This window comes from Bombus affinis, chromosome 10 (genome assembly GCF_024516045.1).
Source record: "Bombus affinis isolate iyBomAffi1 chromosome 10, iyBomAffi1.2, whole genome shotgun sequence".
Taxonomy (NCBI): domain Eukaryota; kingdom Metazoa; phylum Arthropoda; class Insecta; order Hymenoptera; family Apidae; genus Bombus; species Bombus affinis.
This window is the reverse complement of record NC_066353.1, coordinates 2,059,294-2,081,569: the sequence shown is the minus strand read 5'-3', so window position 1 is coordinate 2,081,569 and position 22,276 is coordinate 2,059,294. Positions and strand designations below refer to the sequence as shown.

General features: G+C 30.1%; 5 protein-coding genes and 1 long non-coding RNA gene across 11 annotated transcripts; 3 read left to right on the top strand and 3 right to left on the bottom strand.

Moving 5' to 3' along the window:
• The first annotated feature begins 767 nt into the window (after window positions 1–767).
• LOC126921418 (protein PFC0760c-like) lies at window positions 768–5,366 on the top strand. Its single transcript, XM_050732988.1, has 8 exons — window positions 768–2,465; window positions 2,537–2,627; window positions 2,964–4,006; window positions 4,088–4,301; window positions 4,370–4,531; window positions 4,611–4,899; window positions 4,961–5,156; window positions 5,234–5,366. The coding sequence occupies exons 1-8, from the start codon at window positions 1,122–1,124 to the stop codon at window positions 5,300–5,302; spliced, it is 3,408 nt and encodes a 1,135-aa protein (XP_050588945.1). The 5' UTR covers window positions 768–1,121; the 3' UTR covers window positions 5,303–5,366.
• Window positions 5,298–6,411, bottom strand: LOC126921450 (uncharacterized). Its single transcript, XR_007712337.1, has 2 exons — window positions 6,275–6,411; window positions 5,298–5,851 (listed from the first exon to the last, which is right to left on the bottom strand). It is a non-coding gene; the product is annotated as an uncharacterized LOC126921450 (long non-coding RNA).
• Window positions 6,342–11,255, top strand: LOC126921425 (uncharacterized). The gene is made up of 5 exons (XM_050733007.1): window positions 6,342–9,637; window positions 9,736–9,946; window positions 10,017–10,126; window positions 10,192–10,566; window positions 10,648–11,255. The coding sequence occupies exons 1-5, from the start codon at window positions 8,501–8,503 to the stop codon at window positions 10,792–10,794; spliced, it is 1,980 nt and encodes a 659-aa protein (XP_050588964.1). The 5' UTR covers window positions 6,342–8,500; the 3' UTR covers window positions 10,795–11,255.
• A 538-nt stretch (window positions 11,256–11,793) lies between these two features.
• LOC126921440 (transmembrane protein 59-like) lies at window positions 11,794–14,591 on the bottom strand. Its single transcript, XM_050733044.1, has 4 exons — window positions 14,347–14,591; window positions 14,146–14,260; window positions 13,646–13,929; window positions 11,794–13,375 (listed from the first exon to the last, which is right to left on the bottom strand). The coding sequence occupies exons 1-4, from the start codon at window positions 14,485–14,487 to the stop codon at window positions 13,046–13,048; spliced, it is 870 nt and encodes a 289-aa protein (XP_050589001.1). The 5' UTR covers window positions 14,488–14,591; the 3' UTR covers window positions 11,794–13,045.
• Window positions 14,592–15,249: 658 nt separating this feature from the next.
• LOC126921436 (putative cystathionine gamma-lyase 2) lies at window positions 15,250–18,605 on the top strand. 6 transcript variants are annotated; one of them, XM_050733038.1, is made up of 9 exons: window positions 15,260–15,402; window positions 15,586–15,763; window positions 15,860–15,998; window positions 16,274–16,561; window positions 16,666–16,800; window positions 16,867–17,002; window positions 17,084–17,236; window positions 17,473–17,638; window positions 17,713–18,605. In XM_050733038.1, the coding sequence occupies exons 3-9, from the start codon at window positions 15,864–15,866 to the stop codon at window positions 17,855–17,857; spliced, it is 1,158 nt and encodes a 385-aa protein (XP_050588995.1). In that variant the 5' UTR covers window positions 15,260–15,402; window positions 15,586–15,763; window positions 15,860–15,863; the 3' UTR covers window positions 17,858–18,605. The 6 variants fall into 6 exon arrangements, with proteins under 6 accessions (XP_050588993.1, XP_050588995.1, XP_050588996.1 ...); XM_050733036.1 differs by lacking the exon at window positions 15,586–15,763 and having other exon boundaries at window positions 15,250–15,402; XM_050733039.1 differs by lacking the exon at window positions 15,586–15,763 and having other exon boundaries at window positions 15,275–15,402; window positions 15,864–15,998.
• Window positions 18,606–20,100: 1,495 nt separating this feature from the next.
• LOC126921437 (solute carrier family 35 member E2A-like) lies at window positions 20,101–22,106 on the bottom strand. Its single transcript, XM_050733040.1, has 5 exons — window positions 21,519–22,106; window positions 21,152–21,403; window positions 20,828–21,014; window positions 20,515–20,718; window positions 20,101–20,430 (listed from the first exon to the last, which is right to left on the bottom strand). Exons 1-5 carry the CDS (start codon window positions 21,778–21,780, stop codon window positions 20,238–20,240), a joined length of 1,098 nt encoding a protein of 365 aa, XP_050588997.1. The 5' UTR covers window positions 21,781–22,106; the 3' UTR covers window positions 20,101–20,237.
• Between the last annotated feature and the right edge of the window lie 170 nt (window positions 22,107–22,276).

The window sequence follows — 22,276 nt, the reverse complement described above, 5'->3', positions numbered from 1 at the left end:
ATTTAAATAAATTGCCAGATTTTAAATTTAGTTTTTTATACAGAGGTTATGTAAAATTTAAATATATATAAAAATATAATATATATAATATAAATTAGAAGTTCTTATTATAATTTTATACATTAGATATTATTGCTAAATCATTTTTGTTGTTTTACAATGTAGATTTTCTTATATCTTAATAAATATTTCAAGGATATCATAACGAGTTGTTTATTATCCGGTAATCTTGAATTACATAAGTAGAGATAATATAAATAAATAGTTTCTATAAACAGTTCACAATGCTCATAAATTTCATACATTTATACTCATATATTTAGAATTCAATGTTAATTTAAAGAAAAGATATATATCCATATTAAAATATTTTGCATACTTTAATGTGATAATAATAATCTATTTTACTCATATGATTTAATACTGAAGGTAATCAAGAACGCTAACGAGTTTCCACACAACTTCTGATTTCTGATAGTAAGATCTGTGACGTATAACGGCGACTGAAATGTGAATATGCTTGTAGTAGTAGGGAATGGTAATACATGTATGAAAATATAACAATATAACTTTTAAGCATGTGCTTCTTCTATAATTTGTATGATCTAGAAATTAAGTTTCTATGCCAGAATAATTTTTTAACTTGTTCATAGTTTATGCATATATCTATTTTTGTTTCTTAAATTATCTTGAAATACGTTATAAATAACTTCCGTTTAGCATTTAGTTTTTAAATATCTACTAGAGGGCAGTAGAGTAGAAACTTTTAAATTGTCTGTAATAGTAACTGTAAGTATCTAGACTTAGACGTTAGTATCTCTGAATACGTGAATATTATACAAAAAATAAACAATTTATATTTAAGGTGGTATTCATATAACATAAATGATTTTTAAATATCAATGATCAAAGTGAAATTTAATATAGATCAAGAAATTATGTATTTGTTGAGAAACAACTCACATATTTACAGATTGTGACAACGGTGTTTGCAAATAATAATAATAATATGTATCATAAAATTTCGTTACGATTTTAGGAACATTTAATTGGTATGACAACATTGTAATACTATTATTGGAAGCGAAGGTCTCAAACGTCGTAAACAGAAAAACGTGAATATGTGTGATCTTATAGATTTAGATAGCCCTGACAGAAAGGGTTCATTAAGTTCAAGACTTGCATCGCCTTTAATACCAGCTCCTACAGATATTATATGCAATAACTATAATACTCGAATGAACGAAACAAGTTCTCTAATGATAGGAAAACGTGATAGTTTAGAAAATAATCCTTTTGATATGGTGCTACATAAAACTACGGAATATATTCAGAAAAAGGATGATCCTTTTGAAATAACTTTGGAAAAAGCATTGAAAGTAAAATGCAAAAAGAATACTTATTTAAGATCAGGTTCCTTTGATTTACCAGATAGTCGTGTTTCTAAGAAGAAAAATAGACAAAAGTTAAAACTGAATAAAACATTAGATGAGTTTTTAATTAATGACAAATTAAATCTAGACAATGCAAAAGCTAATAAAATAACTAGTAAAAGTATAATTGTTAATTCAGGTAATACTAATATATTAAGCAATAATTTTAAATCAGATAATGTTATACCTACCATTAATGTTCAAGATCTTGATTTATCCATCTTGAATCAATCTGTGATGAATGATACATTATTTGAAGAAAACAGTGAATCAAATAAAAATGAAATAAAATCTATTTTACAAAAAGAAATGTTAGTTCCTAATGCAACTTTGAAAATTGCAAAATCTAGACGTTCTTTTTCACAAGGAGGAACATCTCCAAAGAGATCAGAATGTCCATATCAAATATCACTATCTGCATCATTAAGAACTAATTCTAATAGTGCAAGTAACATCTCTTCCTTAAATTCGCTTGACATGCTAAATGAAGGATTTTTAAAAAGTGATGGTGGAAGTTCTATATCTTCAAATTTGTCAAATATTTCTTCTATACCTAAATTAAATTCTGTTTCCTCAACTATTAGTTCATCACTAATGTTATCAAATGGAACTATGAATCGAACATTCCTAGAAAGCTGTTCGTCAGAAAGATCAGGAAATACAAAATTAACTGAAGGTGAAGATCATAATAAGGAAAGAGAATCTGCATTATCACCAACAAAGAATTTAGAGATTTCTGTAGCAAATGTATCAACAAGATCCTCATTGTCTGATTTAACAGACCGATTTAATAAACTTAAGGCAAGATTATCAGGGATTCACATTCCTCAAAATTGTACCAGTAATAAAGATAAACTCACATATAATTCTCCCAGTGATATAAAAGAATGTACAGCTGTAACTGAAAAAAATGAAATGTGTGATATAAATAATAAGTTAATAGATGTTGATGTTTTCACACCAGACAGTAATTATAGCAATGAACACTATAAAAGTAATATTTCAGATACATCGTCAGACTCTGTATTCCTTGTAAGTTTCCTAATTTATATATAAAAAATTATTTGTCAAAAAACATTTCTTAGTTCATTTTTACTTTACAGGAAGGAAATAAGATTAATAAATCAATACTTCAGGAAGCAAAACTTCTTGCAAAAACTTTTGAAGAATTGGCCATAAAAACCAGTTCAGGCTGTAAGTTCTTATTACATTCAATATTTTTTAAATACATATAATAAGTACCATATCGATGTTGCTTATCAAAAATCTAATTCTCATTAACTTCTTTGGATAATGTTGATCTAATAAAATTTTAATATCAGAAAATGTAACAAGAGTATATAATAAAAAAGATCAATAATTAAGCCTTAAATAACTAAAATAAAAAAATATAAAAGAAAATATAGAAATGATCGGTACTAGAATATATTTTTAAAATAAGCATAATTGATATTTAAATCTATACATAGTTTAAATATACATTTGCAACAATAATTTAAAATGATATGTATTTTGCATGTTATTGTTTAGCAAGCATTGATGATCTCATTACAAGCAATCCTTCATGGACATTAGAGTTGTTACCAGCATTTGATGATGAAACTTCAGAAAATTTAATTGAATTGCCTGTATCTCCTGATAAAGCTGGTTCAAAATCAAAAAATATAAAAGTTACAGAGAATAAAGATAATGAGTCACATAAAGATAGAAAAGACGAATTTAGTAATAAAATGAAAAAAGATGTGGAAGATTTAGAAATGGAACTTGTTGAACCAATATCAATGGAAAAACGTACTACAGCAGTAACACTTTTATTAGACCTTAAAAAATTAATCAGAACAGAAAAGAATATAGAAGCAAATAAATTATTGGAAAATTTGGAGAAAGCTTTAGGCATTAATTGTGAGAATAATACCGAATTATTAACTACTTATTTTAATACAACCAATAATTTATCAAAGAGTCCACCAAAATCAAGTAGTAATTTGGAAGTAATTAAAAATGTGGCAGAAAATAATATGGAATATAGTAAAGAAGGTAATTTGACTGGTGATTCAACAGAAAGTATTAAAGAATCAGTATTCTTTGAAGACATAAATTTGAATGATGTAAATACGAGTAAATGTATTGATAATCAAAAGTACTTAAATAATATAAATAATAAACTAAAATGTGAAACTTCAGGAATCGAAATAAATATTGAAAACATAAACAAAGAAAATGATAAAAATGAATTTAGTGCTCAAAAAATATCTGAAAACAATTCTTCTTGTAAACAGAAAAATAACAGTCCATTGAACGAAAAAGTGGTAATCGAACTGCTTGCAAACATAGGAAAATTAATATGTAGACAGACTAAAGAACATCCAACTTTGGATATACTTAAAAATTTAGAAAAGGTATTAAATGTTGCTTCCAATAATTGTAATGTTGATGAAGATACAAAAAGTAAAAATGATTATATAGAAATTCAACAAACTCCAAAAAAATCAAAACTAAAATCTGAAAACGAGAAGCAGTCATCGTTTCTATCGAAATCGGTTAATAGATTGAGTTTAAACTTAGGATCAAAAGTAAGCATAATACTATAAGAAAATTGCAAAATTTTAATAAATTGCGTAATAAATTAATATAGATAATGATGTCTATTTTAGAAGCAAACAATTAGTAAAAATTTTATTAGAAGAAGCGTATCTGTATCTCAAACACCACCAGTTAAGACTCAATCAGGTTCATTAATATCTACCAATAAAGATACATCTCAATTGAAAGAAGTAACAAAACGTTTTCCTAGTGATCCTGGTTTTGTTAGCCCAGTATTGAATAAAAAAGTCATTATAAATAACAATAAAAATCAATTACCAAGAGGTAATTTTTTGTTTTTGTAACATTGACAAGAAAAATATTTAAGATAATTAATTTATATCTCCTTTTAGATACACAAACTAAAACGGGAGCAACCTTAGATCTACAGAAAGAAAAAACTTCGATGACATGTACAGTTAAAAATAGATTGAAGAAGAAGATAGACATTGATATAATAAATAAAAAGGGGCCAATGAAAGCTATTCTTCCTATAGGAAATATGCAAAAAAGAGGTATATTGTTAAATGAATAAAAAAAATTATATTTCTATTTTTCCTTATTATACTAATATTTTATTTGCCTTTTTTGCAGAAAATATTAATAAAAAAATAACTTCATCTATTGGAAATACAACACCACCTCATAAGATAATTAGTAGTACACCTAATTCCACAACCAACGGACTTCAATCAGTAAAAAAATCGCGATCTTCAAAACCGGTAGCTTCATCAACTCCAGATACTGAACATTCTAAAACGCGAAAAGTACAATCGCATGTAGCTAACAGCCCAAAAAAACGTAACTTTTCTTGTGACATTTCACCAGTAACTACGCGTGTAAATGTCAGTAATAACAATGTGCTAAATAATAGTCCAAGAAGGTATGTTAAACTTATATTATATCTGAAAACTTAGAACAATAAAAAGTAATTTATTTTTTAGAAGTAATAAATTACCATCTCCAAAGAAAACGACACCTAAACGACGACCAACAGAATCTGGTATTCCAAAAGCACAAACACCTCCTATAAGCAAACGATTACATTCTTCATTTGAGGTAAAAAATGGAAACAATATCCAGCGAAGTCCGTTAAGGGATAGTAACAAACTTATCCATAAAGTAAAGCCGACCAATTTGGTATGTACAAAATCGTATCTTAATAATAATCATCCATATTCGTAAATAGTAATTAAATTATAATATTTTTTTAACAGATCTCAAAACTTGAGCGACACAGTTTTACAAGTACAAATGTGATGGACAAAGAAAACAGCTATATTTAATTTATAAAATTCCTTTATAATTGATAATGGTTGTATTATTAAACATACATAAAGCTTTTTACAACGTGTGTATTTTTTACATTTACATTTTTTTACAGTGTTTTACAATAAAATATTTGAAACACGAAATAATTACCATTTTCCTTCTTTTATTTCTCCATTTACTACTATGGGACATATTTGTTAGTCTAACGTAAAAAGTTATAATCTATATTTTGTTATACAAAATATATCTAATATTATATCGTACGTTATTTTGCGCATTAAGCATTAAGCATTTGTATTTTCATAATCAACAGTTTATATACTTTTCTCGATACTCTTGGTACCTTCGAAAAGTCCAATTCTACGCGTTTCAAACGGATCCTGGTATCAAAAGCTTCTACAAAAATAAGCGTATTTAAATTGTGCCACGTGCAACATATCTTAAAATTTGCTTATGATCTGTTGCGTCAGATCCGTCGATCTGAAAGCAGGCTCAAAAGGGAGCTACTCGGCCGGGAACGAGGATAGCAGCGCTCGGGAACGGCCGATACGTCACGGTCGTTTCTAAAATCACAGACACAGTAACGTACCACACGTAAATCATAGAAAAAATTTTCTTCCAAGACATACTTTTATTTCAATTGAAATTTACAAAAAATACATTATACTTTAAACTCATATATAATAAATTATCGCTTAATTCTGCGTAATATATCATACCGTACTAAATATTTAGCAAAATATGAAAAAAAAGTAGTTATTAAGAGTAAAATTCCTAAAATCTTTTTTCCGTGAATATCTATCAATATTTTTCAAAAAAATATGTTTTATTAATTGAATTACTTAAATAAGGTGACAAAATTATGTAGTTAAATGACAATGGGTAGGAAAGGAAAGAGAAAAGGTGTTATTAGAATAACTGTTAAATTGGTAAACCAATGCGCAGAAGCCGATTCCTACAGGGTGTTAAGAAAGACATTGCCGTACCTGCACGGACCCGTCCCCGCAAAAACTGCGCTCCGCGTGTTCCGTACTCCAGCGGCGGTCCGTCCACACTGGCGTGTAGCCGCACCCGGCTTCGCGCTCTTCGCTTTTGTCGAAATAATTTGTGAAAGCAGCTCGTTTGGAAAGTTAATCGGCGATGCAAACGATTTTTTGAGAATTCTCGGAAGTGACAGTGGCAGTGAGGTGAAGTGCGTCACAGTTTCTCCGAGTTCGATCTTTTTGGGCGTTCTGTAGAAACGAGCCAGAGGTAGCGCGGCGCGCACAAGAGGCCGCCTCTAGGAAAAGAGCGCGTCTCACGCGTTGCGCTACATCGGAGTTATGCGATGTTCGTGAAACTATCGCGGAACGACATAGGAAATGATGAAAAAAATTCGTAACTGATTGAAGTGAAAGCGATTTGTAATAAGCGAATCGATGTTGTAGGTGTGCGTGGATTCGCAATGATTTTTGTCTGGTCGAATCGGGAGTAAGAAAAGAGGCTGGCGCGCGCCGAGTCTACCTCGGTAAAAGACCGCGTCTCGCAGGTTTACCGTGTGCTGCGGTAGCTATTGTGCGATACGATTGTCTAAGCTTATCGATATTCTTAAAATTGCAGTACTTGTCATCGCATACGATCGAGGTGATAGAGCGTGGAAAGATTTAGCGAACGGTTTGTACACAGTGTCAACACGTACAAAGGTATCGTACAGGGAACGCAACCGGCGACGATATATCCCGCGTGGTACGTATACGCATATACGCGTATAACATATATACACGTAAGCGCGAATACGCGTTGGTGTGGCATGCACATAAGGACTGTGGACTCGTGAAATCGTGGTGTGTCGTTTGGTCGCGTGTATCGAAGTGGCTTGTCGCGAAGCGCGCTTACAGAGAGAGATCCAATACTGTGGAAAAGTTGTTGGACAGACGGTGAGGGAGAGAGATCAGCGAAAGAGGAGAGGTATCCGTTTTGTTGGACGATTGGCGCGTGGCGAAAACGTTCGACGGTCACTTGGCACGTATGTAGTGCGATTATTCCCCGGTTATACCGTTTCGTCCTCGTGAAGAAGACATTATTTATGGGTGCATGGATCGGTGGATTTTCACAAGCGAAACAAAAGAGAAAGATAGCAAGCAATTTCGAACCAATACGAAGACAGTTATCTTTGTTCGGACTGCGATACCTCGATAACGATTTGTTCGAATTTTAAATCGTCAGTGAGGACGATTACCGGAAGGAAGTTACGTACGTGGACACGAAAGTATCCTGACGTCGTTAAAAGTGCGTGTAAAGGGTGTGAAATGCGTCGCGCTGCAGTTCGATGTTCGATCCAGCAGCGGCGGACGACCTGACTTTGTCAGATTGCTTCTTCGTCGCCGTCGTGTACACCTCTCTCGGCTTCAGTCCAACAATGGATCAGCGCAGTTGTGGTACGCGATTCGAAATTTTCTCCCGGTAGCGGACATAAGACGGTAGAAAGTGATAATTCGTGAGCTTCGTTTTCCGAGCCGCGTTTAATCGCTTTACTCGGCTGATTAATGCCAAACAGTCAGCGGACATTTCGCGCGTTCCGAATGCGCCATAGATTTTGCACGTTATTGACTTGGTCGATCCGTGCAATCGATAATATTGCATCACGTTAACGAGTTTCATCGGTCGTGTTATTTTTCTCATTTCAATCCGATATGCTTGTACAGTTGAAAAAAAAGCGACTAGACAATCCGTATACGTAAAAATATATTGAGATACACGTTTTTATTATAACGTATTGCTTCAACTTGTTTATATGTGTAAGAACGATTCTGCGCTTGATATGAAGCGGAGCGGACTGTTTCCACCGCAAGAATGATCGACATTTTATCTACCCTTTGTTTCGAATGGTAATCAAGAACTTTTGATATTTATGCGATAATAAATTGAGATAGGTATACGGTTGCAAGAGTTTCGCTTTCATGTTACGTTCTAAGAAGAATCATTTCGAAAACATAGCGGACATTTATGCGAAAGTCAACTAAATGATAAAGTAAGAGCGGATGTATACGCGCAATATATAGAATTTTGCCGGTCGTTATGACATCACGCGCGAATGCATCGAGCACCGTGAAAACGTGCAGAGATCATCGTGAAACGAATTTACATCGGTCTTACGTTCTTTTTAACGATCGTGCGAATAGAAATTGTCAGATATACTATTGTGGCAGAGAAGGTTTTATCGACGCGTAATAATGCAGCAACACCGAGTAGAAACGCAAATACTCCATGAGGAGCAAATCCTGGAGGCAATAGATCAGTTGCGTCGACGAAAGGCGCGACCCGACGCTGATCGCATCTGCAACTACTTACTAAGGAAGTTTTCGGTGGATGCACGGGACACCATAGCCGATCTTCATCGGTTAATCGAAGCAGAAAAAGTGATACAGGTCGACTATAAGGGTAATACTAGTTACCGAAATGCTTCGAAATGGTCACGGTTACAGCTTTACAAAAATCGACCGGAGGGTTTCGTCAAAGAGAAATTAAACTCCGGGATGGTAGCGGGTGCCGTGGCAGAACTCGTTGTCGAGGAGCCAGATTACCTTGATCAAGGTGTACCAGCTTACAGATTGATCGAACAGTTGCTTGATGGTGTCTCAAATCCTACTTCTAGACGTATGGTAGAAGATTTTCTTGGAAAAGAAGTAGCAAGTGGTAATTTGACGCGTCTTTCTAACGGCAATTACTCGTTGGTGGCGACGTCTGACATGACAACCACCGCTGAGCCAACACATCGAGAATCTTTTACCCTTGAGAATGGAAACGTGCGACGTAAGGAATTACAAACTGTTTCATCAACTACAGGTGGTCTTTATGATTTTGACGAAACAGAAAACCTGACGATTACGGACTCTAGGTCGAATACACCGAGGTCCTCACGTCAGGCAAGCCCAAAATCTGACCCACAGATCAGAAAAGAAGAATGTTTCGAGATAATCGTTGGAAGAAACGAAAATACCGAATCATCAGTAGAACACGATTCTTTGAAAGAACGAGAACCGCAGGAGCCATCGCAAACCTCCGTTGAAGATGTGAAAGAAGACTCAAAAAATACGGATAATCAGACTCATAACCTTAAAAGGTCGTCGAAAGCTGAGCGTAAACAGCGCCTACTAGTTCGAACAGACGATCCTATGGACATAGAAATCAAATTTGAGGACTATCAAAAAGATAATAAAGAAGAAATAAATTCGCAAAAAGAAAAGAGAGAAGAGACTGGACATTTGAGCGAAGAACGAGAGGACGAGGATGCGGGGAGAAGTTCCACCAATCCTTCTCCTACACCATCCAACACTAATGTTGGAGGCTTTCGTAGTGCTCGTAGAAAGGTATGTACCTTTTCTATTTTTTAAATATAATTGATTGCTTAAGGTTCTTAATTCGACTTGTATATATTGAAAAAATTGAAAATACAATTTCTTTCCAGAGAGCAAAAAAAGTATTTGATCCCTCTGACAATAATCTTGTAAAAAGAAAACGTGGGAGACAACCAGGCTCGCAAAATAAATCTTCTATACCTCAAGAATCGCAAGATTCTTCTAAAACAACTGTTAAGGATGGACCTTGTAGACAATGTAGTCTTTGTGCCAAAGAAAAACAAGAAACTTTAGTTGCTTGTCGTGATTGTACTGTACGAGGTATTACCATATTTGAAAATATAATAAATGTTTTAAATTAATGATTTAATATATTTTCATTTATTTATAGCACATCCAAGTTGTATTTATAGTCCAGAAGAAATGGTTCAAAAAGCAGGTAGCAATTGGCAATGTGAACGTTGCAAGAGTTGTACAATATGTTGTGAAACCTCAGACGCTGTAAGTAGATTATAAAAAATATATTAACAACTTTTTCCCAATTGTAATATAGCCTGATTTTACAGGGACCACTTGCAACATGTTTTACTTGTGATGATGCTTACCATTATTATTGCCATACGCCACGTATAATAATTCCTAAATCAAATTCAAAGTGGCAATGCAATGATTGTGTTCAGAAACAATATAAAACAAATATAAACCAGAATATTAATCTGGTTACTAGCAGGCCTGATACGCCATCGAATCCTCCTGTGTTACCTCCAGTTCTAAGTCCTCAAGTTTCTCCTGCTAGAGGATCTTCCGACCAAATGGAAGATGATGGTCCAAGAGATGGAATTGATCCAAATATACCTGATGCTTCTAATTGGACATCTGAACAAGTGTATCAATATTTTGCAAGACTTTTTCCAAAAGAAGCAGAAGTATTCAGACAACAGGTACTTTTTTTTGTTTCCAAAAAAAACTTGTGTTATCTAGTATCTATTATTAAATATTTCATATATTGATATGTATTTCAGGATATTGATGGCAGTTCTTTATTATTATTGAAACGGTCTGATGTGTTAAGTGGACTTGATTTACTTCTAGGTCCAGCATTAAAAATATATAGACATGTATTAAAATTACAAGTGCGAAGAGATGATCCAAAACTTTATTGGCTGTAAATGCTTTAATTACTTAGGATAATATTTAAACAAAGATAATTATACTGTACAAATTGATTCCTTTTATATTTAAGAATTAAATATTTTTTTGATTCAGGATACTTTTTTATACTGTACATATTGTGGTTATCTTGAATTAAAAAAATAATTCTTTATCATAGAAAACTTCAAACTAACGTAAAAAATAATAAAAGAATTTCAAAATAGTTATTTGTTTTTTGTATACAATTTTTTGCATTAAATAGATTAAATGACTTACTATTAATGTAAACCTTTCTTATTGCAGTAGAATATACTTACGTTCGATGATTGTAATCAACATTTTAAAAGGTGCTAATCTTGTCACTTGTTACGTGTTGAAGTTAACGCCCTGTCTCATAATAAGAATTCTAAAAATTGTTCTGTTTGAATAAAATAGTGCGAATATGGAGTATAATAAAAAGTACTATTTGCATACCTTATCTTTTTTTTTATTTTTGCAGTGTATAATGAGATAATAAATATTAATACAATAAATTAGCACTATCATATGTAAGGAACATGATACTTTGGTTTAAAATACACTTTCTTATCCTTTAATTATATTAATAATTACAGCATATTGCATCTTATGTAAATAAAGAAATATTTAACTTCAATTTCCATTACAATTTTCATAACATATTAAAGTTCTGAATATTTCTGACAATTTTTCAAAGACTTATAATTACTTTAGCTTTCGATATCGATATTAAACATTAAAAAATGTTTCCTCGTTTTTTATAGAGCAAATTTTGAAATCAATTCCTATAATGATATACAAGACACATAAAACTTGTTTATAAACTAGTTCATCAAAAAATTTATAGCATTAATGTATCATCTTAGCATCATATTTGTAACATTTACACCAATATATATCAATATTTATTCTGAATAAAACCATGATATATTTTATCACTTTAACGTTACAGTAATACGAAAAAGATATCACTTTTTAATACATAAATACACTAATAATTGTGTAACTATTTCATTGACCCTTTATTTTAAATTACATTAAATTGTTAAACATTGCATATTCAATAATTCATAATATTCTACTAAAGGATAAAGACATTGTGACATTTTTAATTATTTTTAAGTAATGTCTTACATTGGTTACATAATTATATATTAATTTTAGTTTGTTGAGAAAAAATATGAAATTTATATATTACTGCATAATGTAGTTGACATGTACTATCGAAAAGCCTCAAACCATATTTCAATAATTACAATGACATAAGATATCATGTATTTAAATGATACAACATAATATCATACATAATGTTTTAGAGTTTCTTCAACTATACATTGTATCATATTTGTTTTTATAATTGCAATATTTCACATTTTCCTATGTAAAATAAAAGTTGAGATAAGTTGATAAAATAAATTTTTAACTATAATTTTTACAAATACATACCCTTTTACTCCAAAATTCATCTTTATGATTTTAAACTTCACTATATTATAATATAGGATATAAAAGATACAAAAGAATACATGCATGCATTAAATATACAAACATCTTGAAACAAGCTGATTGTACTTAAATGTAAAATAAAATTTATCATTATTAAAATGAATAACCAATGTAAGAACAATAAAACAAAACTTCCCAAAAGCAATTGCTTTCAATGATCATACATAAATTTTCTTATATTTATACATTATATTTAACAAAATAATATATTGATACAAATACAAAAGTTTTCAATCCTTACTCAATTATTAATAAAGTACATAATTTGCAGTCTTATACATGTGCATATACCTTTTTACTTTGCAAGTTTTATTTCAATACTGATTTCAGTTACTTTATCTATTGGGAAAAGAAGAATAATAAGATCTGTTATTATAAAAAACAATGTTATTCTGTACAAAATAATTTTATCATATATCACCATTTATTCAACCATAAATTTTCCCCACAAAATATTTTATTACCTATTTTATCATATATTTTGATTTTGATTTTCATATGTATGTTTCAAAATCTCAACTAACTTTTTAGTCTTATTTTTATACACATATATTCTTAGAAGATTATTTTTCGTCTATGAATAATTTTGTTGAAAATTGAAAGTGCAGATACTTCTTAATAATTATAGTATTCACAACAATCTATGATACATAATATAAACAATTTCTTGAAAACGGCGTTATCATACTGAAATTTCAACGACCTTCAAAATTATTGAAAAAATTATAAAGTTAAAAGTCCTTGCTAAACTTTGATATTAATTTCTGCAGGATCTACACTATCAAAATATTTTGGTGGAGGTTGTTTATGAAATGGTGCTTCGTGTACATATAATGTAGCTGTTGGAGAAATATCAGATTTTTCAATAAGTATTTCTTTAAAAGGATCAGTGGTTTTTTCTGGATATAAACATAACCAAAATGCAGACAATGCTGTTGCTGCAATAGCAGAGGCTAAAAGCCAATGTGGTAGTCCAATATGTTTCGAGGCACATTGAAGCCAATCAGATCCAGGTACTGAAGCTGATTGGTCATTTTCTCCAGAGTAGTCTGATGGTACACCATAATCCACTGTCTATCATATCATGATCAATCAAATTTATATGACTTATAATAAATAAATATATTCTACATAAAGTGAATTTCCAAACAGGATAAATATCAAAAACAGAATATATATTATGATTAAAATAGAATAAATTAAAAAAATAGAAATATTACATTAACAAGAAACTTTTGTTTCATTGAATTATATATATATATTTAGTTTCATTGATATATTCAATAAATGATTAAAATTTTATCATTTAAATTTTTATTATAAAATACACAGTTAAAAACTTACCCCAGCATCTAATGGAACAGTCTTAATATATGTCTGTGGCAATTTAAATCCATTAAAATCCCACCATCCTGGAAAAAGTTCCTTCCGCAAACCTGGATCACTCAAAATATCATTTTCAGGTATATCAGGTGACATTACAAATAAGTTGGAATCTACACCTTCCTCTATATAGACAGCAACAGAAAATAGTGATAACAAATCTGAAACACGTTGTTTGGCCATGAAATCACAACCAGTGCTACATGCATAGCGATCTTGAGGAGCTGTATATGCTTCTGTACATGCTACAACAAAATGAAGAAATAATTTATTTAGAAATTTATTAGTTACAATAATCTTATGTAATTTTTTAGGAAGTAATTTACATCATAAAAAATATTTTTAATCAGCATGCAAAAATAATCTTTTAAATTAATAATTATATGAAATATTATTCTATAATTAAAATTAGATTTAGTTTTAATTTAAATGCTATTATAATCATTATATGCTTTACATACAAGCTTCACAGGCATCCCTAGTACCATTTAAACTGTTTGGTTCTAATCCATAATGTAAATCCACTAAATTGAAGAATCTACATCCTCGCTGACAGCATGATTTGACATATTTACTCTAGAATTAATGAACGTCATCGTCATCATTAATGTGTCAGTTCATAATATGTAACTTATAAACATGTATTTGTTGATAATGCGTACATTTGTAAAAGATAATGGTGTTTTTTCGCACAAGTTAATGCACGGATCTTCTCGATTTACAAGACTACAAAACATATCACCACGTACAAGACTTATAATAAATAATAACAGCAACGAAATAATTCCCTTTTCTTTTCTCATCTCAGAGAACTGTTGTGTTCTGTATTCTGTAAAAGAGTATTTAGTGTATCAATCAAAATAATTCGTTAGATGAAGAGACTTCACTGAGAGAAGGTTGATAGCTCCTCGAATAATCGAATAAATATCGATTTAATTATGGTGGGAATGCGTCGCATTGGTCGACATGTTTGTCGTCTATAAGAATCGACCAATATTATTTTTCAGAATTATAAATGCATGTCATCCGCTAATCTGTAACATTTTCTATGCATTAGTAAAATTATGAATAAAAGCTTCATACGAGCTTCATAAAATATTATCCTATGTTAGTAACTTTTTATTAAACCAACATCTTTCTTTAAAATTTGAAGTTATGATATATTATGTTACAAAGATACATTATGATTTCTTTTTTGCAAATTTTATTTTTAAATTCTAGATTAACAGTAGTACTAAAAAAAATTACTAAAGATAAAAAACAGCGTAAACTACATATAGGAAATTAAGACAAATACTGTAATGTTTGTCAATGTTGATTTAATTGTTGAGATAAAATGTTGAAATAATTAAGAATAAATTATTTTCAATTATTATATATTTTGTTTTTTTTATCTATCAAAAATTCACTAGAAATATTAATATATTAGAAATATTAACATATAACATATAACAAAGATCTTAAGAAAAAAACTAAATGTTATTATTCTTTATTTAATATAGATTCAAGTAAAATTCCTTTTTTACGATATTTGAATTGCGATAGCGATATCTCGATAATACAATCTAATTCGATACATATCGTGAGCTTATGACGTATATAAAATTTGTAGGATTTGAAGCAATTACGAGGAGTTTCGTGTTTCATCAACCTTTTATCAGTGGCACTTAGTAGTAATTTTCTGATTGACGATACGTGACGTTTCTAGATAACTAATCGTAAGTAGACACTGTCGTATGCGGGGTTATCATTTTATATCGAATATAGTAAAAGTACGTGTGCCAAAATTCTTCGAACATTAATATAAATTCTAATTTATATAAGTTTTCAACCTATCATTTTTGTGTTACTATTAAAAATCTTTAAAAATAACTGAAGTAAGTAATACATTTTTGTCTTAGATATAATGGATGAATTTCTTTTTGCTCGATAATGACAATATATATATAAAAAAATTCAAATCTTAATCTTTCGATGAAACTATTAAAAAAAGAAAAAATGGCATTTATTATAACATGAACATGATGTAATTGAAATCAAATTAAGACAATCATTAACAAATCATATATATGATTAATGGTAATGTGCCAAATCTTATTGTCAATAATATCCTGTTATCTAAAATCCATTTCATTCAATAAAAATTACTGTTAATTATATAATAAATGCATTTAGCAAGATGTCAACAGAAACGGGTTTTGCCACAAAAGCTATTCATGCCGGACAAGATCCATTACAATGGAATCATTGGGAAGTAGTACCTCCTATTATAATGTCCACTACTTTTCGTCAGGATGGACCTGGGAAAACTAAGGTAAATGCTTTTTATTTTAAAACTAAGTTAGTTTCAGTGATATTTTATAAATTATCAATGTATCTTATGGTATTATAACATAATGAAAATGTGAGTACTTATATAAACTATACATAAATTAAACAATTTTTAATTTGTAAAATTAATACCAATTGTATTATCAAATAACTATTAATCATAGCTGATAAAAATCTTAAACAGTTAAATTTTATATACTTACTATTTCGGTCATTATTTTATCATTTATTAATGTTATATGTTATATTAAATTCTAGGGTTATGAGTATGGAAGAAGTAACAATCCCACAAGAAATGTTTTACAAACTTGTTTAGCTGCTCTAGAAAATGGAAAATATGCATTAACTTTCGCATCAGGTTTAGGTGCTACAACAGTAGTAACTTCATTATTAAATGCAGGAGATCATATTATATCTACAGATGATATTTATGGTGGAACTAATCGTTTTTTCCAAAAATGTTTATGCAGGCAAAATAATACAGTTACATTTGTAGATATGTTAGATATTAATAATGTTATAACCAATATAAAACCTAATACAAAGGTGTGGAGAAATTTTGAAGTTTTATTTTTTATAATATTAATTATAATAATAAACAAATTTTGATATTGTTTAAGACATATGAATTATACATTTATATTTTTTAGATGGTTTGGTTAGAAACACCAACTAATCCTCTATTAAAGTTAGTTGATATTCAGGCTGTTGTTCAAGCAGTCAAACAAAAAAATGCTGAAATTATTGTAGTAGTAGATAATACTTTCCTAACATGTTATTTCCAGGTGGGTAGTACATCTTATTTAACATTGTAACATGATTACGTAATTTATGTTATATATTTTTTATAGAAACCATTAAATTTTGGAGCAGATATTGTAATATATTCTCTAACGAAGTATATGAATGGACATTCAGATGTTATTATGGGTGCAACAATTACAAATAGAGATGATCTAGCACAAAGACTTGCATTTCTTCAAAATGGTATTTTTGAATTACATTCCTAATATTTCTTTAATTTTAGTTTTAATTAATTCCCTATATAATTTCCAATTTTTATGTTAGCTATGGGTGTTGTTCCATCTCCTGTAGATTGTTCTTTGGTTAATCGGAGTTTAAAAACTCTGGAGATTAGAATGCAGCAACATATGAAAAATGGGTTAGCAGTTGCACAATTTTTAGAATCGCATCCTTGTGTAGAAAAAGTAATCCATCCATGTATGTATTAGTACTACTATATTAACTACTACTATATACTACTATTATTAACTACTACTATATTAACTACTACTACTATATTAAGTAGTATGTATTATGACGTATTAAATTTATGACTTTTATATGTTTTAACGTTTAATACAATTTTAGAAAAATGTAACACAATATTCGCTACGATTAGATAGTATGTAACTGATACCTTTCATCATCTTGTAAAATGTAAAATTTGATTGTAGACCTTCCCTCACATCCACAGCATGAACTTGCTCTTAAACAAACTTCTGGTCATAGTGGAATGGTTTCATTTTATCTAAAAGGTGATGCCAGCAAATTTTTAAAGGCCTTAAAAGTATTTACATTAGCAGAATCACTTGGTGGTTATGAATCTCTTGCTGAATTACCGTGAGTAAATGGTAGTTTATCATCAATACATATAAGTCTTTCCACTATTTTTATTGTTTTAATTTCTTGCGTAGGTGTGTGATGACTCATGCTTCAGTACCTGAAGAAGCTAGAGCAACATTAGGCATTACTGATAAGTTAATTCGTTTATCTATTGGTCTTGAAACAGAACTAGATCTTTTAGCTGACCTTGATCAAGCTCTTAAAGTTAGTTTGTAAACATGTTGATTGCCGGATGATTTTTTACGTAATACTTTACTAAAAAAAAAAAGTTGTTCAAGCACTTTGTGGTGCATTTAATATTTTAAACTATAACTATTAGAAATAGTAAAAATTTTATGAATAATTTTTTATTTAATTTACATCTAATTAATTCTGATATTAACATAATGCCAGTCATCATAGCAATCAATGTGTTAATATAGTAGGAGCCAACTTAATTTACTATGATAGAAAATTATGACACTATACATGTTATCTTTTGAATTTAATTAATATTTTGATTTTAATTAATATTTGATTGATTTTAATTAATATTTTGGGAAGGATATATTGCCATTCATATTTTAACATTCCACACTACACTGATGTTCGCATGTTTCATAATGTACATTATTATATGTACACCATTTATTCTAATAGTGCTGTATCCAGTAATATTTTTATATCATCTATTCTTTGCATGAAAAAATTGTACAACGTTGTACAATACCCATTGAATTTAGAGGATTTTAGACAATTGTATATTAATATTTTTAAACTGTGTATAAAAATAATGATACAAAAATAATAGTGATCAAAGAAACTTAAATACAATTATAAATTAAGGAATTTATCGTTTTTTACATTTTTTAATAAGATAAAAAATTATTCTTAAAATTTTGTTAATCTTGTATTAAATCAGTAATATTTTACATACATATATGTTAATCTGTCAAAAAATAAATTATTCCTTTCTTACGATATACTCATTGTATACGACAAAACTTTTATTCGACCAATCGCGGGGAGACGCAATCGCGAAGAAACACGTCAACGGGAGTCGTAAATTCCTGTTACGATTATACGAATCGACACCGCGAGTAGATTGATCCCCTGATTTCCGTTAAGATAATAGGGGTGGTTGAAATGATATAACTCCGTGATTAACAGTGTTATAAATTATGTATTTCCCAACAACTTAGTAGAATCAGACTATTTAGTAACGTCGCTGATTGTGAGTATGAGAACTGCCTTGATCTTGATCAGATTTTGAGATATGACAATCTGATAGATGAAGGCCCTCGTGTTGTAATAGAAGTGGCGATTGATCAGACCAGACTTTGACTCGCCTTGGTTGTGACTGGTAGAACTCCTTGAATGTGAATGCTAGAACTTCTTGAATGTGAGTGTTAGCACTCCTTGACGGTGAATGTTAGAACTTCTTGAATGTGAGTGTAAGCACTTCTTGAATGTGACTGTTCGTTGGTTATGAGAACCAGTAGAGTTGACCCTCCTGATGGCGTAGAAGCAGTAGTAGAAGTCGTAGCAATCGGAGCCGTGGGAACAGTAAGAACAGTGAAGTTCGTTCTGATGCGATTACGGAGGAAAACTCGGTATGGGTGTGCCCTTTGAACGAAGAACGCGGATTCGTTGCTCACATTTTTAGTTAGGAAAGTGAGGGCAATGATCCGCGATGCCGATTGATTATAACCAATGTTGGGAATGAAGATAGGAGGAAGAAGCCTACTACCAACGTGGTTCATGGGCGACATTGTTTATGGGAAAAACCAGCTTTTCCGTTAGACAACTATTTGGTTTTTCTCATTAGGTAACTACCTGCTTTCTCCGTAATTTGTAAGAATGTACAATAGACCTAAGGACTGTTTTATGTACCAGCTATAAAACGAAAATACTTGCCGGATTAAAGGTTCCTGCAAGCTAATAAGATTCGGTTTATAGTGGGGCCTTAGGTTTATTGAGAGTTTCTCTAACGGGGCTTGGGCCTTGGTGGTCAAACAATGAAGGACGTCACGCGGACCTTATCACGCGACGTAACGATGAATATCTGAATTATTACATGTATGTAGTAATTTAAATGGGTCTAGAGGAAGGACAAGTAAGGATGTTTTATTTGTTAACAAGGTGATATAGTTTGTGTACTTAATAACGGTATGCCGCATTCTTTTGAAACAACAGACCTAAATCGACGTTTCTGGAAGTCGCTGCTTGGCGACAACTATGCACTCGTCGATACATTGTATGCCCCTCGTCGGGCAAATAAGGTGATCCGCCTGCGACATTGTAGGACCGCGAGCGACGGCCAGAAACGCGATCCATACTAAAACCTCGCAGCGTAACAAAACGTACACCTCCCTCTTTTTTGATACTACATGTATTCAGTTAAAGTTGTTTTACTGTAAAATGCATCTAAAGTATAAAATATACTTTTACTTTATAAAGAGAATTGAAATTATAAATAATTTATTATTGCAGTGAATAAAATACTTTATTATAAAAATTATTACTACATTTGTTTTCATTTTTTATTACGTAATTAACGTAAACGCGTTAATTATTTTTATTAAATATCAAATTTTTATAATTTGAATAATTAATATTATTGTAAATTAACTTTAGAATTGTATCGTAACTTTGCTTTGTTTAGTTTATCATATTCTTGTGCTCGATTATACAATAATACTCCTATTATTACTAGAGATGTTCCCATAGCAGATAAACCAGTTACAGGGTTATTAAATAGTAAAACAGAGAGCCAGATTAAAGATGCTCTCTTTGCTGTATTAACGACACTGCAATGATACAAAATACAGTTAGTAATCAAATTTCAAAATATCTTATAAATATTTTATTTTAAAATAGCATAAAAAACACACCTATGTGTCACAGGACTGATGTAATTCATAAGTACATATGCTGTAATACTTTGAAAATGGAAGAACACTCCATTAAGTAAAAATGCTGTGAATAATTTAAAACTCAAAGAATGTTCAAGTGTTGGTAAATCTACAAATAAGATCAATACTGGTATTTGTACCACTATTGATGCTAAACTAGTATAGAATTGCAGTTCTGCAGGCCTGTAATTTCATATTATTAATGAATGTAAAAAAATTAGTTGAATAGTTTAAGATATAAATGGCAATAAATAAAAGATCTAATATTAATATATATATATATAATACTTACGTATATCTAAAATTATCACCACTGATTAACATTTTGGAATAAACATTTTGTAAACATTCTGTTACATTAGTAGCCATAGCTGCAATAAATCCTCTGAGGTCAAAACTAATTTCGTTTATTGAACATAGAGCTAGACCACACATTAAAGGAATTAAAGATAAATTTACATATAACCCTGTATGTTCCCCTGTAAATAATATATTAATTTAATATTTCGAATAACAAATATTTATATAACTTAAAAATATTTGTAAGCAGAAATGTTTATTAAAAGATTGTATATTAATAATAGAAAATAAAATATAACTATATATTGACTCTTACCTAATAAATATCTGCTAATAAGGACGGTAAATAGCGGCGCACTACTTTTAATAGTTTCTGTGAAACTCACTGCTACATAATTAAGTGATACTAGCCCTAGTACTACAGTTGTAAACCTTGTACATCCAACCAATATCATATGCTTATAAAAACCTGCTGGTCTCATTAATCTGGGACGTGTTTTGTACATTCCACAAGGAAAATACATTTGAATAAATCCACAAACTGTGGTCATTAACATTTGACAAGCACCTATTCAAATAAATTAACACTTAATATTAAAGGCAAAAATCGTTAACATTTCAAGTCTATAATTTTAAACATGAAATAGAAAAGAAAGTTTATATCAGTTTAGATATTAACTTACCCAAAATTGTAGGATTGCCTTCCATATATGATAATATGTATTTATTCAAGAATAAAGTACATCCACTAATGAGATACCATAATACTAGAAATAACATAGCTCTGGGATAGAATGAACCACCCATAGTTTCACTTGTTACAATCGTTTCTTCGTGTTTCTTAATATTTTCTTCATATGATTTAGTTTCACCATCATGTATTAATTGCTGTTCTGTGTCACGAGGTGTTAACGCGTAATTTATACGAACAGAATGATTTTCCATTACATACAGTTTCTTTTCAAGTGAAATGTTTATAACATTACATACAACTTTGCTTCTGAGATCACATTTTTCACATGTCACATTCGTATGATATTGACATTCATATGTTTCATTCAAGGATTAAAGAGGTTATGTTCTTAGAGACTTTTAAATTTATAACAAAAATCTTAATTTTAATGTATTATGCAACATGAAAAGCTTTTGATATTAACATTGATACACAATTTTTACTTGATTACACTTGAGTAATAATAGTTATTTTATAATCATTGCATTATTATAAAATAGTATATATTTGTAGTTATACTAAATTCGTATGTTTACCATACGATCATTTCTACTTAGCACTTCAGAAACTAATTGCATTTGAAATAAAAATTTCTACTTATTTTATTTTAATATAAATTAACATGAATAATATGAAATAAGCATAACATAATTAAAATTATATACTGTGTGAAATTATAAGTTAAAAACTGTTCATGTTTGTAATAAA

Bases quoted from the DNA above. Each gene is read 5' to 3' on its own strand.
- LOC126921418 (XM_050732988.1), top strand. From the start codon at position 1,122: ATGTGTGATCTTATAGATTTAGATAGCCCTGACAGAAAGGGTTCATTA. The intron at 4,900-4,960 runs GTATGTTAAACT...TTTATTTTTTAG, and splicing joins CTAAATAATAGTCCAAGAAG to AAGTAATAAATTACCATCTC. The intron at 5,157-5,233 runs GTATGTACAAAA...TTTTTTTAACAG, and splicing joins AAGTAAAGCCGACCAATTTG to ATCTCAAAACTTGAGCGACA.
- LOC126921425 (XM_050733007.1), top strand. From the start codon at position 8,501: ATGCAGCAACACCGAGTAGAAACGCAAATACTCCATGAGGAGCAAATC. The intron at 9,638-9,735 runs GTATGTACCTTT...ATTTCTTTCCAG, and splicing joins TTCGTAGTGCTCGTAGAAAG to AGAGCAAAAAAAGTATTTGA. The intron at 10,127-10,191 runs GTAAGTAGATTA...CTGATTTTACAG, and splicing joins GTTGTGAAACCTCAGACGCT to GGACCACTTGCAACATGTTT.
- LOC126921440 (XM_050733044.1), bottom strand. From the start codon at position 14,487: ATGAGAAAAGAAAAGGGAATTATTTCGTTGCTGTTATTATTTATTATA. The intron at 14,261-14,346 runs GTACGCATTATC...CATTAATTCTAG, and splicing joins CACCATTATCTTTTACAAAT to AGTAAATATGTCAAATCATG. The intron at 13,930-14,145 runs GTATGTAAAGCA...ATTTTGTTGTAG, and splicing joins TAGGGATGCCTGTGAAGCTT to CATGTACAGAAGCATATACA.
- LOC126921436 (XM_050733034.1), top strand. From the start codon at position 15,421: ATGCGGGGTTATCATTTTATATCGAATATAGTAAAA. The intron at 15,999-16,273 runs GTAAATGCTTTT...ATTAAATTCTAG, and splicing joins ATGGACCTGGGAAAACTAAG to GGTTATGAGTATGGAAGAAG. The intron at 16,562-16,665 runs GTGTGGAGAAAT...TATATTTTTTAG, and splicing joins ATATAAAACCTAATACAAAG to ATGGTTTGGTTAGAAACACC.
- LOC126921437 (XM_050733040.1), bottom strand. From the start codon at position 21,780: ATGGAAAATCATTCTGTTCGTATAAATTACGCGTTAACACCTCGTGAC. The intron at 21,015-21,151 runs GTAAGAGTCAAT...TATTATTTACAG, and splicing joins TATTAGCAGATATTTATTAG to GGGAACATACAGGGTTATAT. The intron at 20,431-20,514 runs GTGTGTTTTTTA...GTATCATTGCAG, and splicing joins ATCAGTCCTGTGACACATAG to TGTCGTTAATACAGCAAAGA.